This window comes from Hoplias malabaricus, chromosome 2 (assembly GCF_029633855.1).
Source record: "Hoplias malabaricus isolate fHopMal1 chromosome 2, fHopMal1.hap1, whole genome shotgun sequence".
Taxonomy (NCBI): domain Eukaryota; kingdom Metazoa; phylum Chordata; class Actinopteri; order Characiformes; family Erythrinidae; genus Hoplias; species Hoplias malabaricus.
The window spans coordinates 63403611-63421448 of record NC_089801.1 but is presented as its reverse complement, the minus strand read 5'-3'; the positions used below and the strand labels follow the sequence as shown (position 1 = coordinate 63421448).

The following is a 17838-nucleotide window of genomic DNA, read 5'->3' as shown; positions in this document are numbered from 1 at the left end:
AAAATGACTGAACCACAAAATTATACACTCAACATCATACATACTATACACTCAAGAGGAGCCCAGTTTTGGACAAAAAAACAGGTACGATTTAGGAGGCATCATTCTCAGCGCTGCAGTAACACAGACGTGGCGGTGGTGTGTGTGTGTGTTGCACTACACGGGTAGATCAGACACAGCAGGTGCTGCTAGAGGTTGAAACACTGCCCACATATTCCTTGTTGATCAAACCAATTGTTAGTCAATTCCTATATAAATGCAGGATTATATCTATTCAACCTGGAGCATCTTACATTAAATTAATTTTATATTAACATACAGTAAATTAAAAAAAACATTTGAACACATTCTGTATTATAGAATATATAATATTACAAAGTTTACATGTTTTAAAGTAAATATAAATATTTTTTAAAACTATTACGTACAAGTTTAATATGACCGGCAGCAGCAAACTAATAAAACTGAATGAAATAATAAGCAGTGCGCAGTGGGTGCAGCCCTCAACACAAAAATAACGACTCCAGGACTGCATTGTTTCCCTCTTCTTTATTGTACTGATGTGAAAGAGACATTTCTTAGTTCATGTAGCTGTATACAGTATTATAATCTTATACATATGTATAAAAAAATCCAGTCTTTTTTTTCTCTCTGATATTTTCACGTTGTACAAAACAGAACCTAGCTGTAATTAGCAGTCATAATAAACAAGAATGAACACACACACACATGGGGAGGTCTTCTCAAACTGACACTGCCATCCACGAAGCATCCTTCCCATTGGAAAAAAAAATATCAACAAGACACACTCTCATTGGTTCAAAGCACAAACTGCTGTATTTTGGCTGACCATGCCCATTGTACCACATTGCTAATGGAGATGGCAGGAATACAGTGTCATGCCAATATGAGGAACACCAAGTCTAAGGGAAGTCTCTATGGGAAAAGTGACAAGGATAAAGAATAATGAAAAGGATGCCACACCTCCCCTCCATCCCACCTTCCCCTTGATTTCAGGGCAGTACTGTAAAAGTGAATTATTCTGCAACTGTAGGATTAGACCAGGAGCAAACATACCAATAAAAATATATAAAAAACTGCTGCTTTAAAGAGAAAACTAGCTTCCATCTTCCATTAGCCATGTTAGTCCTGTAGTATTTCTTTAGGATCTGTGGCTGCCTGTACACAGCATTGTGGCATATTAGCATATGACAAATTATTAGGAGTTTCATTCAAACTACTGTTAACCAGTCCAGATTTTTATTAAGTTATCAATCCCAATCCAAATTCTGTTTAAATACATGGTGCCAATGTCTGTTAATTTAACAATGACCCTAATGTGATTTTATTGGACTGCTAGTGTTAGATAGATTGTATTATTGCAAGTGTATGTGCAACAAGCAATATTACATTAGCTTTTTTCCCCTCAGAAAGTTCACAAACTATCACAAGCCCATCAACTTGTAGGGATACAATCGGACTCAGATAGACTAAATTATGCTAAATAGTGTTAACAAAGCTGGATATGTAGCATCATTGTTTACACAAACTGCCCAAAAAATTTTTGCACAGAGGAAAGTGGCTTAGACCTGGAATCCCTTATTTTGAAGGGTCACAGTCTACAGAACAACTACAAATGTCCTAAGAGGTCCGGACATAGACATGGAGGCAGCATAATTACACAAGAAGCATCCCGTTATCAATATGCCTATATTTCAATATAAAGGCTTATTTCTAGCTTGAACACTCCTCAGCTGACATTTCCAGGCTCCACCTACAAATGCACTTATCCGCTTGTTAAGTCATGACGTAGTGACCTTGTGAAACGTCAAACCCTGGTCCAAACAGCTGCTCAGCATGGCCTAATTCAGTAATTTTGCTCATAGATTTAATGACTTTTAAGACCTTCTAGCGCGTTTTTTTTTTTACAAACAACTAGCACCAAATTTAGATAATCGATAGCACAACTCATTAAAACACCGGGACTAACCATGAGCGGGAGACACATCTCTCTCTGTGGCTCCTGTTCTTCCTGAGACGGAACAACGGGAGACAAGTTTCTCTCTCCGCAGTCCTACGGCTCCCAGAGACAAAGCAGCAGCAGCAGCTCTCTCTCCCCACGTCTCCTCTGCTCCCAGAGACAGTGCAGCACAGTCAGTCCACACGGCAGATCACAAAGATCAGAATGAGCTGCGAATGTGCAAACAGTGCTGCCAAAGACACATTTGCTTCTGTTTATGTTTAACATATTCCTTTAATGAACCCCCTGAACCAAGATAGAATTGATTGATATATTCAGCTTTATTCAGACCGTAAACACATGTCTTATAAATGTATGGCCAAAGGGATGATTGGACCCGGAAATGACAAAACGTCACACGTGTCATCACACTTAACATTTGGACTAGTAAAAACAGTTGCTTTGTTGGACTAGCTTTACAGAACATATACACGATTCTTATTTGAGTTCAATGTAGACTATCTAGTTTAAAATGTTATACTAATGAAACTGACTGTGTTGTTGCAGCAAAAAAAAAAGAACCTATACAGGTTGGAATGCTGTTAGCTACAGTGCTAATGTTAGCATGCTAATGTTATACCAATCTTAAATGTAAACACTACAATTCTTTTGCTCATGTTTACATCAGTAGATACAAAGTAGCATATTTTATAGGTGTAGCTATTCTAATCTAGTTCTTTTTTTCCCAATTCTAATCTAAGATGTCTTTGATTAGTTACATGAGCTACGCTATGCTTCTTGGTGTGGCGAGATGCATTATGAATGAAGAAGGCCTTCCCATGAAAGCTTTTAAAACAAGTTTCATCACCAAGAACCACAATTCAGAGATATACAGTACACATACATATTTATATATATTTATATATATATAATAAAAAACAAGTCACAGCCAAAGAAGAGTGAACATGATGATAAACTCAAAAAAACCTTGTACTTTTTTTTTTTTTTTTTTTTTTTTTTTAAGAAAATGAATCATAAAGCTAGTGAACACACAGATGGCCACAAAGTTTGCTACATTTCTGTGTACAGTGACTGACACTCTCGGGTCATTATTTTTTCCCCCTCTACAAAATAAGAGAATTCCTACAAATCTTAAAAATAAAATCACGACAGAGATGTTGCTAGCACCTGATTTCCCAAAAGCTTCATGTCACTGTAAGAACACTGTGATAGCAATTAAAAGTCAATTTTATTTTATTTATTTTTAAAAATAATTTCTACAATCATTTTAAAAGGTGATTTGAACACTTTTGGGAAACAAAGTCCTGTATTTTGAATATAAAATATATTTGACATATGCAGTTCATAACAATGATTTTATTCTCTCTTTTTTTTCTCTTCTTTTTTGGTGCTACATGTTTGTTCTTAGCTGAAATCATAAAGTAAGCAAAATCCCATTACAAGTTCTGCCCCCAAAAAGCCTCTTTCCATACTGATCTAACACAAAGCTTTACATTAAAGATAAGTAAGAGAGGAAAAAAGTGTGAAAAAAAGGATAGAAGAGGGAAATTCTTCTATTTTGGAGATTATGGTGCCCCATGCTGCTATGACAGTGACACCATGAAGAGTGTTGGGTCAAAATGGTATGGGGGCTTGGTCACAGCCAGGATATATTATGTGGTTATTAGGGCGTAGTTAGTGGGCATGGATAAAGGGTTGTGGATTAGTGGCTATGGTTAGTAGGTGTTTTTGCTGGTTGTGTAAGGCAGTGAGGAGAACTGGCCTCAATACATTCAAATCCAGACTCAAATTCAATCTTACAGAGATGTACTGGACTGTGCTAGCATCTCACAGCGCTAATCTCAGCTGTTATCATGATAGCACCAGTCAAACACCACAGCACAGCTAACAAAGGAGGAAAAGTATTTTTCCCAGTTAGAACAGAGTCCTATATTTATAATATTCAAGTCTGGTGTTGTTCACAGTTAGCTTCATTTTTCTGATAGTGAATGCTGTTGACACCATTAGCTGTAAATGAGCAAAAGCTACTTTTGCTAGTGCAATTTAGCATGCTGCCTTATTCACCAAATTGAATAGACTCTTTCACTGTTAACCTATGGGCAAAAATAACCTCTAACTATTGTGCCAATTAAAATATTCCTGTTAGCCTTACTAACAATATTGGCTTTCATTCACCGTTAATGCTGTTGATTCAGCATTAATGAGAGCTACTAATGCTGATGTAATGTTTATAGGGAAATAGCTTTCATCCTCCATTAGCCATGTTAGCATAGTAATATTGATTTAGGATCTGCTGTTGTCTGTACACTGCATCGAGGCATATTAGCATATGAAAAGCTATCAGCGATGTTTCATGCAGTCTATTGTTTACCAGTCCAGATTTGTATTCAGTTATTAATTCCAATCCACTACAAACCATGTAATTCCTAACTTTGTTATATCAGTAAAGTGAAAATGTGTGTGGGTTTGTGTGTGTCTGTATGTGCCTGTGAGCAAGGTGCAAAATGACATGGGACTACACGCCACAAATGTGGTATAAAAAGCCAAAAATCAGCGAGATGTTTTAAGAACAGGATTTTGGGTGATCTACTGAGGTATAGTGTAGTCAAGCTCCTTAGCACCGTTTACTCAGGCTATTGACAATAACACTATCCATTTACCCTTTTAATATTTACCTCCAACACTGTATTTGATAATCTGTTTTCATTTTCATCACTTTACTTCAGGTCATTTTACATAAGTTTACATGGTACCTACATAGGTCTTAGATGACAGCAGACATCAAACTACATAAACATCTATAGGAACATCACCTTTCCTGTGTTAGTCAGATTTGGCCTATAAAAATGTTATGATCTGATGCTGGGATGTAGGCTAATGATGGCTATGTAGGCTAATGTAGCACCTGTATCCCTGTGGATAATGACCTACAGTAAAGTGTTGCAAAGTTATGATATTGAGGAGGATTCATACACTAAATAGAACCTCAAAAGTGTAATCGAAATTCTGCAACAATAGATTTTCAATTGGGATTTCCATGCTCCACCCACAGATGAGTTCTTTCATAGCTACTTTTGCTAGGTTGGACAAGCTGTACAAAACACAGGCAGAAATCATAATCAGATTCTATCTTTACAGAAAATATTCACTATTACAATGGTTCTTTAATTACCACAATGGTTATAACAATCAAAATAATAGCCCTGCTTTTCAGTTCTGGTCGTAAATTGCCCTACTTTGCCTCGACATTTTCCATCGGGGGAATCCCTGGGGCCATCTTAAAGGGCATTGCATTTCTGCATCACCTGAAGTGAAGTGTTTCAACTGAGCCATTGGAGGGCAGAGGGAATGGGTTAACACTGATGTTCACTTCAGAAGCAGAACTTGCCCAGAATGCACTGCAGCATGATGCATTTTCCATAGCAATACGAGATAAAATATATTTTAAAATATGGTTAGGTTATACCATATAAACATTAAAAAAAATACTTAATATTCCTTTCTTGTGATTACACTTTGAAAACTTCACCTTTATATTATGGTGTAGACAGTTTGTAACAAGTGTAATGTGCAAATTAATAAAGAAATATGTAAAGTGTGACACTGTTTGTGTTAGTTCTTGGGGGCGAGTGAGTTCAGATAAAAAAAACCCCACTCCTCGTTGCCCCTCCTATTCTTATATTGCGAGTGGCCTCATGTGACGTAGGTGTTATGAATTTCAGAGTGATCAGTGGACGTGGGCGTAGACAGATAAAAACAAAAACTGAAACACAGCTCCATGGTCCTTTTCTGATCTTACTTCTCTATGAAGAGAAGTGTGTATGGTACCATAAACTTTTGATTAAAAAAATGGTGCTGTATAAGCTCATTTTATATAAGCTCAATATATTACTGTATTTTTGCTAAGAGTAACAGTGTTTAAAACAAAAGTTATTCATATCAGACGGCTACAATTTTTTTTTTATTGCTACATGACCATGAGGGTCAAGTTTAAAAATGTGCTACAAAGCTGCATGTTGTAGCTAGTCAGGTTAAAACAACAGTGAAGTTGCCATGCTAACATTTGCATGACTGCATAACAAATGTAGAACACATTATTAGTGGATTAATTCATAAAGGATTCAACTTGTTACGAGTAGGAATATTTACATTAGCTGTGAAAGACCATGTTTGTGGGCGGAACTTGGGTTGGTTGCCTAGCGACAAAGCTGTTTACAGTGCTCCTCTCGAGGTAAATTCTAACCTATACCTATATTCATTACTTATTAACTTGATAATGTAGCATTATTTGTGTGGGAGAAGAGCTATATTTGTCCCAACATCCTTCTGCTCTCAGAGGAGTGTGCAGTAGCACTTTGGTTGGCACTTAATTTGGTATTCAAGCTATATTTCAGGGCTGTTAGTCTTTAATATTGTATTTCAGCACTGTATACTGAAGGACGGACATCGAAAAAGAAAAGATAAATGTTAACATAACATTTAGATTTGTTTCTCTCCAATGAGCTCCTTTAAGAGTCTGCACTCATGGCGAGGGATTTGTGTCATGAGGGTTACTGTAAAGCAACTCAAAGCTAGTTTTGTACAGATGTACATTATCCTCGATAGCCCTTATTCTCAGCTAAAATCAAATACAGTTATGCTAATCCGCCATCATAGCCACTAATTAGTCTATGTTTGAAAGACGCACACTCACCTGAACGTGAACTGATGTCAATTAGAATTAACTTTTGAAGTCATTAATGATTTTAACATAACTGTTCAGCAGAATTTGAAACATAATCTGATCGCAGCTAAAGCATTAAGCTTTTTCTACTAATATAAACCTTTCATTAAGACTGGAACTGAGAGAGAGAGAGAGAGCGCAAGGGCATGAGAAGGGGAAAGTGAAAAATCTTAATCCCTAATCATGCGTTTGTTTTACCTGGGGAAGTGCTATATTTTAAGTGATTACCTCCAAGATCAGCTTTTCGAATCCAGCAGGACTCTTTATTGTGTTAAGTGTTTACATATTTAGTGTTTGGACAGGTTTAAATTCCAGTGAGGTCCTTGGCAAAACTCATCCTGCTTGAATAAGGCTTTAAAGGGCAAGCTCACCAAATTTTCAAAATGATTGCATAATTAAAAACGTTAAGGTGTATACCAGTCATTGAGATTGGTTTGATAAAACACTTCCAGAGAAAATTACGCACTCAGAATTGTTCACAGTGATGATGGATGGAACCAGACGTCTGTAAAGCAGTCTGAGCCTGCGAGTTTCTCCTCAGTGAATCATTTTATATCAAACGACTCTGAATGACTTTTTGTAAATCCCAGCCACTGGGTTCTTCCAGAAAGTTTTTAAAACAGGGTGGAATTCCCCTTTGAAAGAAGACCCAGTGTTGCGAGGGCTAGGAACGCAATAAACAGAGTGGAAAAGAAGAGGGCGGTGTTGCTGTTCAATCGTCCCTGGGTTTATGTAATATACAATTGTGAGAATGTGTGTGTGTGTTTTATTTATTTATTTATTTGTTTGTTTTTGTATTTTTTACAAAAGCTGTAATTTCCACCACTGTGAGTTGATAGGAGAGAAAGAGACAGACATTTAGAAAGTGGTAATTCTGGTGCAGTAACTCAGTCTGGCCTGTGGGGGGCATTAGAGGGCAGTGAGGCGGCCAGTAAGTGCAGCCTGCAGCTCAGAGGGAAGAAACACACCCAGCTCAGTGATAATACCTCCAGTTATCAACTGATGAGGGGTCACATCAAAGGCAGGATTCCATACCTCTATACCTGCATAGACAGAGAGAGAGAGAGAGAGAGAGAGAGAGAGAAAGAGATTGCAGTTGATGTTACAGTGTAGAGTAGCCGCCATATTGGGGAATTTCTCATTACTCAAGCACAAAACTCAAATAAAAACTGTGATATCTAAATAGTTTTATTGTTTTTGTCAACAATTTTGTCCTGATTTAGATGCTAAAAGTAAAGAAGTATGCGCCCCTGACCCATTTCTACATGTCACGTTTGTAAACAGAGCTTTGTTCGTTTTGTGTCAGTCGTCCGTCAGTAGGAAAGCTCGGGCTGCCCAAAGCTATATATATATATATAAAAAAAAAATACTCCCAAAGTACACCCTATGTACTCCCAAAGTCCTCCATATTGCATGAAACGTGAACCTTATATCTTACTAGGTGTGGGTGATATGGCCCTAAAATAATATCACAATATTTCAGGGTATATTAATATATTATATATACACAATATTTCAGGCTATATGAAAAAACACTTAAAAATACTTTTATTAATTTCAAGAACACACTATTGCAACAAAATAACTGTTACATTAATATGAATTATATTCAATTAATAATATGTTTATTTTCTTATTTAAATTATTATATTTAACATTATATTTTCATACAGATCTAACCATTTCAAACATTCAGAAGGAACAACAAATAAATGCATAAGCATTTGCTTTTTTTGTAAAAAAAAACAACAGTAACTTCCCAAGGTTCTGTCATGATAAAATATATATAGAATATTGATATTTTATTTCCAAACCACCTCCACACGACTGAAGTCACTCTTCTTTTGGAGAAAATTCTTTGATTCTTTGAAGCAAATCAACACTGCGCCTGTTGCTGTGCCTAAATGACTCACGTAATGAATGTATGCCGTATTACGAGTAACTGCATGATATCATTACATAAACAAGTCCGAATATCATGATAATCACGATACTGATTTTTTTTTTATCATTTGAAAAACATTTGCGATATTATTGCACACAATACGATATGGCACAGCCCTATATCTTACTAAATATTATTTTCAACATTCAGCGCAGTTCGTAACCCTACCCCGAGTGCAGATACTTATTTTATGACCAACTGTGCCCTACAGAGTGTATAGGAGACATCTGAGATTCAGCCTCAGCTTTGCTACAACATGGAAACACTATTCACTGATCAGTCACACTTTCGGGCAATGAGAAGGACTTCATTAAACTTCAAAATAGGGGAAAAAGAATGAGACAAAAAAATGTGACATGCTTCTGTAGTGTCAGGGATGTGTTTTCCTTCCTACTGTAAATTTATCATCTTGGAGATGGGTTTTCTCTGACATCTACATTACCCATCCTCCACAGTGGTTTAATATTATCACATCTTCAACCAGCTCCTTGGATTAGACCTTGTATTAAGATAAAAACAGAGCCTCATAATACCAGACAACCGAGAGGGAGTCTGTCTGACTGGTCTGATATCAGCTCTGTGTTTAAAACTCTGCATGAAATGCTGCAGTCAGGGAGAGAGTAGCTGCTCTGGCATCAGCTCTTAAATCTCCCCCAGAGAAACGTCTTCAGTCCCAGATACCACAGTTATTAAAACTACACACTTAATTAAACTGTGAACACACACACACTCCCTCTCATTCTCTCAGTCTTGATTAATTAAAAACAGCACTGTACAGTTTCAATTTCGCATGTCACAACAGACGCCGTCTTTAACACTCTCTCTCTCACACACACACACACTCATTCTGTCATGAACTACTTCACACATGCATTTCACACCAGGGCTGCAGTGACTTCCCTACACACTTCATGGCATATACACTACATGTCCAAATCTTTGTGGACACCCTCTCATTAACATGGCTTAATGAGGATTTGATGGCATTCCACCACATAAACCTTAGTAAAGTTCAGTGATTTTGGAACGATTAGCACAAACTCCCTGCAACTCATCCCACATGTATTGGAAGCTCCATCTCTCCAGAGAACCCAGTTCTTCTGCTCCACAACCCAAAACTAGGGCTTTAAACCTCTCTGTCGCATGCTTGGCACTGGGAACAGTGGTCTTAATTTGGCTCCAGACTTCCACACATGAACTGCCAGACTCACCTGGTGCAGCCACTGGGACTCCATTGATGCTGGTCAGCTCCTCGGCCGGTCGCTCCTCAATCACAATGTCCCGCCCACTCTCCAAACTCAGGTCACATGACGTACTGGGAGCTGCCACGTAGAACGGTATCCCATGATGTTTTGCAGCGATGGCCAGCTGGTACGTGCCCACTTTGTTTGCCGTGTCGCCATTAGCAACAACCCGGTCTGCGCCGACAACAACAGCTACAAACACACAAAATGTCGGTTAAACCTTAGGGCTGTGTGTGTGTTTGTGTATGTGTGTGTGGGTGGATGGGATGCAAGTCTGAGTAAGTGCCCTGAGATATTATAAACTTTCAGTAGTAATGTGAAGGTAAACATATTTTACAGGCTTAAGTTATCTGGCTAACTGAGAAATCATGCTTTGTGAAGCACCCCCACCAAGTCCAAAATTTCTCATATCAAAGATTTTCTAAACTAATTAATGTTGCTTTTTAGGCACCTCGGATAATATTTATACAATTTGCTTGAAATCTTTGTTAAAATAATGCCTCCCTCTCCCAACTGAACTTTCAATTGCAGAATCAGTATTCCGCATTCCTCAACTGATACTGACACGGAAGTTATGTTTAATTACATTGTCACACATTGTTCAAGAAAAGGCATTTCCAGAGGCTAAAGCAGCTAATTGTGTTAACTACTTTGCACAATTGAGTCATTATTATTAATCCTCTGTGTAGGAGGCACTTCCCGGACACGTGTTCTTGCTTGTGTTGCTGTGTGCTAAGTTGCTCAGCGAGCAACACAAAATAAGCAATCAAAAGCTGGGGCTGTTTGTCCTGTTTCCAGTGCCCCAAATCTCTAAGCCCTGAAGAAGGAAACAGACTGAATCAAGACTACACTGGACTACATTGGGGAGAAAGGTAAGTCATTATTATTTTTTTAATTATGTTTTTAGGAAATGGATGTTACCCACCAGGTAAGATGAATTTCAGAGTTTGAACTCACCGGTGATGCCCTTCTCTCTCATGGCAAGAGCAGCCATGCTGTCAGTGATGAGTGTAGCAGGAAACCCCTCCGCCACGGCTTCATACGCCGTGAGTCTGGCTCCCTGATTATACGGCCTTGTCTCCGTACAATACATGCGCTTCAGACGCCCCAGAGCATGGAGAGACCGCACCACACCTGAAAACAGACACACACACACAGGTTAATACACAGTGGCAGAAAATCAAATAAACGTTCACTCATTTGTTGTTTATGGAATAAGCATCTGAATCAGGGCACTGACCAGATTCATTCTTCAAATGATACAGTATCCAGGATGCAGAAAATATAACGCCCAAAGAAAAACATGTATTTTTGTGGTTGTTTAGTTTGCTACATCGTTTGAACTCAGCTCTTCTTCACACTGTGTGAAAGTTTCTTAATGAATGGACCAATAGAAATGCTCCAAAATTACTTGGAATTAAATTTTTACATCACTTCCATTTAAAGATTTTTTTAAAGGGCTTTTTCTTTCTCCTGTAAAGTTACTCTTTTGGAGAAGCATGTATTTTCTGGACTCTGACATTATGTTGATTCATGAAGTTTCATGCATCAAAGATGTTTCATTAAGACCCAGAACATGTCCTCTTTAAAAGATGAAGATAAAGGTGATATTTTTTCTTAATTTGATAAGGGGTGTACAAATAATTGCTACTGGAACTTTTGCTACTAGATCTCTGCATGCATGACAAGACTGATCAGAGTCTGGGTGCTGCTGTGTTGTCTATCCCTGTATAAAAGAAGCTTCATACTGCCACAAAATACTGTTGGGCAAACTATGAAATTTTCTGAGCAGGTGCACGCATTCACACCCTGTAAAAACACCTGGTACTGGTTTCTTTTCTAAAGTAAAATGCTACTCATTTCACACGTACTAACTAAAGTGACAGGTGGAACATCTTCGGCTTTGCTAGGTTATGTTCTTTGTGCAACATCAGTGATGAGAAAGAAGTGTAGTAACAAACATGACTAGGATTAAAAAAAAAAAAGAAAAACAAACAAACAAAAAAAAAAACAGCCAAGCGCACACCGTTTCAAAATCTCTAATTTGCAGTCTCACCTAGCGCAGTTCCATATCCGGCAGTGGCGAGGCTGCCGGTGTTGCAGTGTGTGAGGATGGTGACCGAGTCTCTGGGCACTCCTGACAGGATGTGCTGGGCGCCATAGTTGCCAATTTTCTTGTTGTCATTTACGTCCCGTTCCAACATTTCCTCGATCCAGTTAATCACGCTGCAGAGGGGTGGGGCCAAGACACAACGAGGGACGTTATCTCAGGGAAAACACACTTTAGTGGCAAAGTAAAAAAAAAAAAAATACAGGGAAATGTATCAAATATAACATTTATGGTTTAATTATCTGTTCTATCTCAGTTCCTATATCTCAGAGGTGTAAACAAAATGTATAGGAACAAAGAGAGTGAATGCCAGACTCCCAATCAATTAAATACAAAGGAAATGTAAATTCTGGAAAAACTGATTTACAGTGTATTGTATTGGTCAGGATTTTAATGTGGTGTTCCACAAGGCTCTGCTGTGGGGTCCTTGCTGTACACAATTTCTCACACTCACCCAGTCATTCGTACACTCACACCTGTGTACAATTTCTCGCACTCACCCAGTCATTCACACCAGTGGACAATTTCTCACACTCACCCAGTCATTCACACTGTCTAAATAAATAGTTGTTTTAATTAATATTGTCGCATTTTTAGGGACACTGCTAAAGAAATCAACCCAGTCCTCCTCAGTACCTTTCTCTGAGCTGGTCCCCACTCTTCTCCATGCTCTCATTCTCAGTAAACTCCATCAGTTCACGAGCTGCTCGGCCCATGTTTACAGCGGTAGGCCGGGCAGAAGTCAGGTGACACAGGGACTCTCTGATGAATCCTACCGGGTCTTCGCCCCCAGCACCCCCTCGCAGCTCCACTGCCAAACTTAGACAACCCACGATCGCTATGGCAGGAGCTCCACGGACCTGTTGAGTCAGAGGTCAGTGGGCAAACTCATTATCAGGGATGGTATTATGTGTGTTTTTATGTGATGTTGCACACATTTAGTGCTGTTATGAAACCAGCTGAAATGTAATATTTCTTCAGTATCGAGAGGGGAGTTTAGCTATTGCACCAGTATGGCCTTTAAACAACAGGGCAATAAAAAAACTAATATATATTAGTTTTACCTTTATTTAAAAATTTCACAAAAGCAGCACAGAGTTTCAACTAAAGAATATACACAAGCACATAATCACATAAATCACATAAACATTTTACATATAATGTCTACACAAAGATAATCTGGACTTAGTTGACTACAACACATCCTTAAAACCATTCAGTGGTACAGCATTTTTAATCTGTCTGTTTTGTTATTTTTCCAAGTAAAAATGAAGAAAACCTAAAAGCTCTCTTTCCTAATTTGGTCCTAACTTTGAGAATGAAAAAAATCACAACACATCAAGAGAACGAAGACTGATTTCCACATTTATATTAAAAAAAGAAAACAAGTAAAAAGTTTACCTAGAATGGCTTTATAAATAAAAACATACCAATGACTGAGACATGCACCTAGAGCTCCAGTCATTGTCTAATACAGAATAAACTTTGGTGTGTAAAGGACTATAGAGGCTACTGTGAATGTTACATGTCACATGTAAACATCCCCTTAAAACATAGGGATTCATTCATTGTGTAAATATAATGACATCATAGTCTATTCCATGTTTACTATTGCCATGACGTTAACTCCATCTGTGAATTTGTGATATCATGCAGTTATAAAGGTTGTGTTTATGATGTCATTCTTCTGATTACCATTGTAACATCACACAGTTATAATGTCACTTAAAATAAAGATCAAAGACAAAAAGAAGGAAGAGGAAATTTGAACTAAACAAAAGTTCATATCACTGACTCTTTAAAAGTCAGGGACATTTATTATGTCATAATGATGTCACATGCTGGAATAGCTGTAGTTCAATAATGGAATGGACTTCAATTTTAGCCGTGACATCATGCAGCAAGGATAACATGGCTGCGGCTGAAGGCTATTTCATTATGAATCTACACCTATTCCATCTCATGACATCATCCTGGCATAATAAAAGTCTCTGACTTGGACTTTAAACTTGACATGATTTAATTAGAACAGAATCTTAGATTTCTTTTTTAACTGAAGGGAAGATATCTGAGTGAAGGTGAGAGCTGAGAGAAGAGCAGACAGGAGATGTAACAGAAGAGAGCGAGGGAGGGAGGGAAGGAGGGAGCTGGCTGCATCAATAATGCATGGAGCAGGTTTGCTGTAACAGCATGCAACGTGCACATCACCAAGAGAAAAGAAGCATCCACCATCATCCCGCCACGTGGCCTCGGCTCACACTCGGATTATAGACGTAATGGTACGACACCTCGGCTTTCAGCGTGTTTTCATAAAATCAACATCTGTCCAACAACGCCAGCTGTTTCTGTTTCTCACAGATGACCACTCCGTTGCAGGGCGCTTCAGTGCAAACAGGATTCCCTACATTTAAGATTAAGGCTCCACACATTCACTGAATCACTGGGGCGAATCCATTCAGAAATATAATCCTGACCATACTCCCAGGATGTGATCATATTCCTGGGATTTTGACCAGATTCATTCCTGGGCTTTGATCACAATCCCGGTATTTGACCACGTTCCTGGGGTTTGACCAGACTTTCAGGATTTCACTAAATTCCTGTAAATTGATCGCATTCTTGGGCTTTGACCAGATACGTGCAATTTGGCCAAAGTCCTGGGAGTTCGCCACATCCTTGGACTTTGACCACATTCCCAGGAATTAACCACATTCCTGAGATTTGACCACAATCTTGGAATTGGACTGCATTCCTAGAATTTGACCACATCCATTCCAGACATATGACTTCATTCCCCAGATTTGACCATATTCCTGGGATGTGGGGTCAGCAGATCTCATTTTCCGGCACAATTCCAAATGACTTTTTTCTTAAATGAAGAGGACAAACAGGGCTGCCCCTTCAGATCAGTAATAAGTATGCAATAATAATAATAAAAATAGGGTAATATTGTAATATGATAATAACATGTAAACAAAAGATCAGTTTCCTAGTTGTTTGTAAATATTAATTTAGTAGCTGTGGCCAGGTGTGTGATATCTCCCATTTTGGAGCTGTAATTACACACACACACACACACTTCTTTTGTGTTATTCCTCAGTGACTGTGTTTCACAAGTTTAACATCAGCTCCTGAGGGGCATTAGTGTAATATGAGGTTGGTGCAGGGGTAAAGCTACTGCCTTCTACACAGGGGACTAGGGTTTGACTCCCTGTTCGTGCAAAGTACAGATGGTTGTACTGGCAGGTAAGTGATCGACCCGGGGGTCCTGAATGGATCTGGGATTAGATCAGAGGGGTAAAGACTGGATTACACACTCCACACCACAGGATAATCTCAGATCACACTGTAATATCGCTCTGACAGAGAGAGGCCAGGCTTTAGCAAGTACACAGCCCACCTCACGCTCTCACCAGCGCGGTGTGTGTAGCTGATTGTATCCAGGCAAAATCACGATGTTTTTTAATGGCAAAATTTCAGTGTCATTTAAATTACCCTCTGTTTGATTTCTACAAACATTCACTGACCAATCACATTTTACTCTGGTGTTGTCATATCAACAACCAGCTAATTGGCTCATAGTAACTTTCTCAGCGGCCAGTATGCGCTGACCTGCCTCAACACACCAGCCTACCACACGGCCAAATGTTTGGGGTCACCCTTATACCCGATTCTGACTTTCTGTTAGTCTCGTCTGACTCCTTCCTCACTGCGGGTATGAGACTGACGTCGACAGTGTTGTGTGGAAGGCTGAAGTGAAGAGGTACACGATGGAAAATGTAAAGTTTACTACCGGGAAAGGTTTTAAATGCTGTAATTTATTTGTTAAATTCTGCTTCATCCTCAGAGCCAAAGATAAAATATGAAAATACCAATAAAATAAAAAATATCTGATGGTTTACTTTAGCACATTACGGCACACTGTTTTTAGTAAATATTCATTTGGTCCGGATTAGTGTTATGTCTAGCACTGATGATAGCTACACTGTAAAATGACTTCATCACCACCATCACCAACATTACCACAGTCTAGATGTGTAATAAATGTGTAATGCAACATTTAAATGGAGTGTATGACTTACAGCCTGCTCACCTTCCATCAGAAATGTGTTATCGATAGACTGAACGATCAATAGATAGATACATAGATAACCAAATGCCGTTAGCATCCACCAGACCTGTATACTAGCATTGTACAAAGAAGAGTACAAGAGCAGGAATGCGCTCATTGCAGAACTTCTGTTGAAAGAAACTCCACCCCCAGCCGTGGACTTTAAGGTGTTTATAGTTTGTGAACAGTTCACAGGATTATACAGTCATGCTTTAAACAAGACAGAGGGTAATATCCAAGTACGAGGCTGGGGTCTGCAATGTCGGGGTCAGAATGTTTAGCCTTCAGGTCGTCTGGATCAATTACATTATTGTTTATCCCAGCAACAGTCTCGGCTCTCTTCGCTGAGTCTCAGTGTGGTTTCCTCACACTTTTCTCATGTTCCTCTGGTTTAACTCTATCACGACTGCACGGGGGCAGCCTTGGCCTAATGGTTAGAGACCGGGCTTGGTACCGGAAGGTTGCCCTTGAACAAGGCACCGAACCCCCCAAATGGTCCCTGGACGCCAGGGATGGCAGCCCGCCGCTCTGGGTATGGGTTCACAGCCCCTAGTGCACAAGTGTGTGTGTGTGTGTGTTCACAGCCACAGATGTGTTAAATGCTGAAGGCAAATTTTGTTGCACGTTGTACAATGACAAATTATTCAAACACATTTCATTTTCATTTTTCAAAACGATGTACATTCTTCACTGTTCTCTCTGTGACAGAACCTGGAAATTGGCACCTTGATGACCTCATGGGGAAAAAAATATAACACCTGGTCAAGACTGTGACCCAGAAACCTGGTGTCATTTTCTGTGTTCATAATTTAGGAATTTTTCACATTTTCAATTTAAAATCTTCAAATTGCATTCATTGTTTAGCAGCCTTTATAACAAGGTTCTCCGTTCATGTGTCGGTGCTAGATCATTCCTGCATTACTAGATCACTCTTGCATTCATGCATTCTCTTCTTTCTTGGAACCGGGAAGCATCCGATAAGTGTCACTTTTTCTTATTCTGTAGGTCACGTGACTTCTCAGCGCCAATCACGTGCAAGAACGAAAACAGACGATAACCGACGAACAAAGAAGGCTAATTGGAACGGGACAGTGACGTCATCGCAACCCCTCCGCGCTAGTCCCCGCGTTAATTCATTAAAGAAGAGCGGGTAGGTGAGGGCTGCGTCTGAACCGGGTGGAGGGAGGGGGATCTTATAAAAGACCCCCTCGCTCTCGGGGTCCAGGCCTTTATTCACACGTCACACAATAACCCGTGACAGTATCAGCGCCCACCGAGGCCGGTTCATGTTTATGCAAATGAGCCGCACCGACGGCACGAAGGAACAAAGCGCGAGCCCCGCGCGCACACAAAGGAACGTCTGCGCGAGGCCTCGCGCTGGGCTTCTCGGGTGTGTGTGTGTATGTGTGTGTTTGTGTGCGCGAGCCGTACCTTCATGGTCCGGATGGCCTCGTACGCGTCCTGCACAGAGCGGATCTCCTCGTGCACGCTCTGTTGCGGCAGCAGCAGCTGGTTAAGGATCTGTAGAGAACCGGTCCGGTACCGGATCGCCTCCAGCGCCATCTCCCCCGTGCGCCCTCGCCGCCTTTTACCTCTGGAGAAAGGATTGTAAGAGTAAACAACGGTAACACCGACCACCCCCCTGAGGGTCCGGAGCAGCGCGCGCTGAGGGAGAGGGGGCGCTTTAAAGAGACGCACACAGCGCGAGCACACACACACACTTA

General features: G+C 39.7%; 1 protein-coding gene across 2 annotated transcripts; it reads right to left on the bottom strand.

Moving 5' to 3' along the window:
- Positions 1 to 542: 542 nt before the first annotated feature.
- Positions 543 to 17838, bottom strand: mri1 (methylthioribose-1-phosphate isomerase 1). 2 transcript variants are annotated; one of them, XM_066660715.1, is made up of 7 exons: positions 17546 to 17838; positions 12640 to 12863; positions 11950 to 12119; positions 10851 to 11027; positions 9861 to 10085; positions 7691 to 7747; positions 543 to 5072 (listed from the first exon to the last, which is right to left on the bottom strand). In XM_066660715.1, the coding sequence occupies exons 1-7, from the start codon at positions 17675 to 17677 to the stop codon at positions 5059 to 5061; spliced, it is 999 nt and encodes a 332-aa protein (XP_066516812.1). In that variant the 5' UTR covers positions 17678 to 17838; the 3' UTR covers positions 543 to 5058. The 2 variants fall into 2 exon arrangements, with proteins under 2 accessions (XP_066516812.1, XP_066516811.1); XM_066660714.1 differs by having other exon boundaries at positions 543 to 7747.

Bases quoted from the DNA above. Each gene is read 5' to 3' on its own strand.
- mri1 (XM_066660714.1), bottom strand. From the start codon at position 17,677: ATGGCGCTGGAGGCGATCCGGTACCGGACCGGTTCTCTACAGATCCTT. The intron at 11,028-11,949 runs GTGAGACTGCAA...GTCTGTTTTCAG, and splicing joins CGGATATGGAACTGCGCTAG to GTGTGGTGCGGTCTCTCCAT. The intron at 7,748-9,860 runs GTGAGTCTGGCA...CTGTCTATGCAG, and splicing joins AGTCCCAGTGGCTGCACCAG to GTATAGAGGTATGGAATCCT.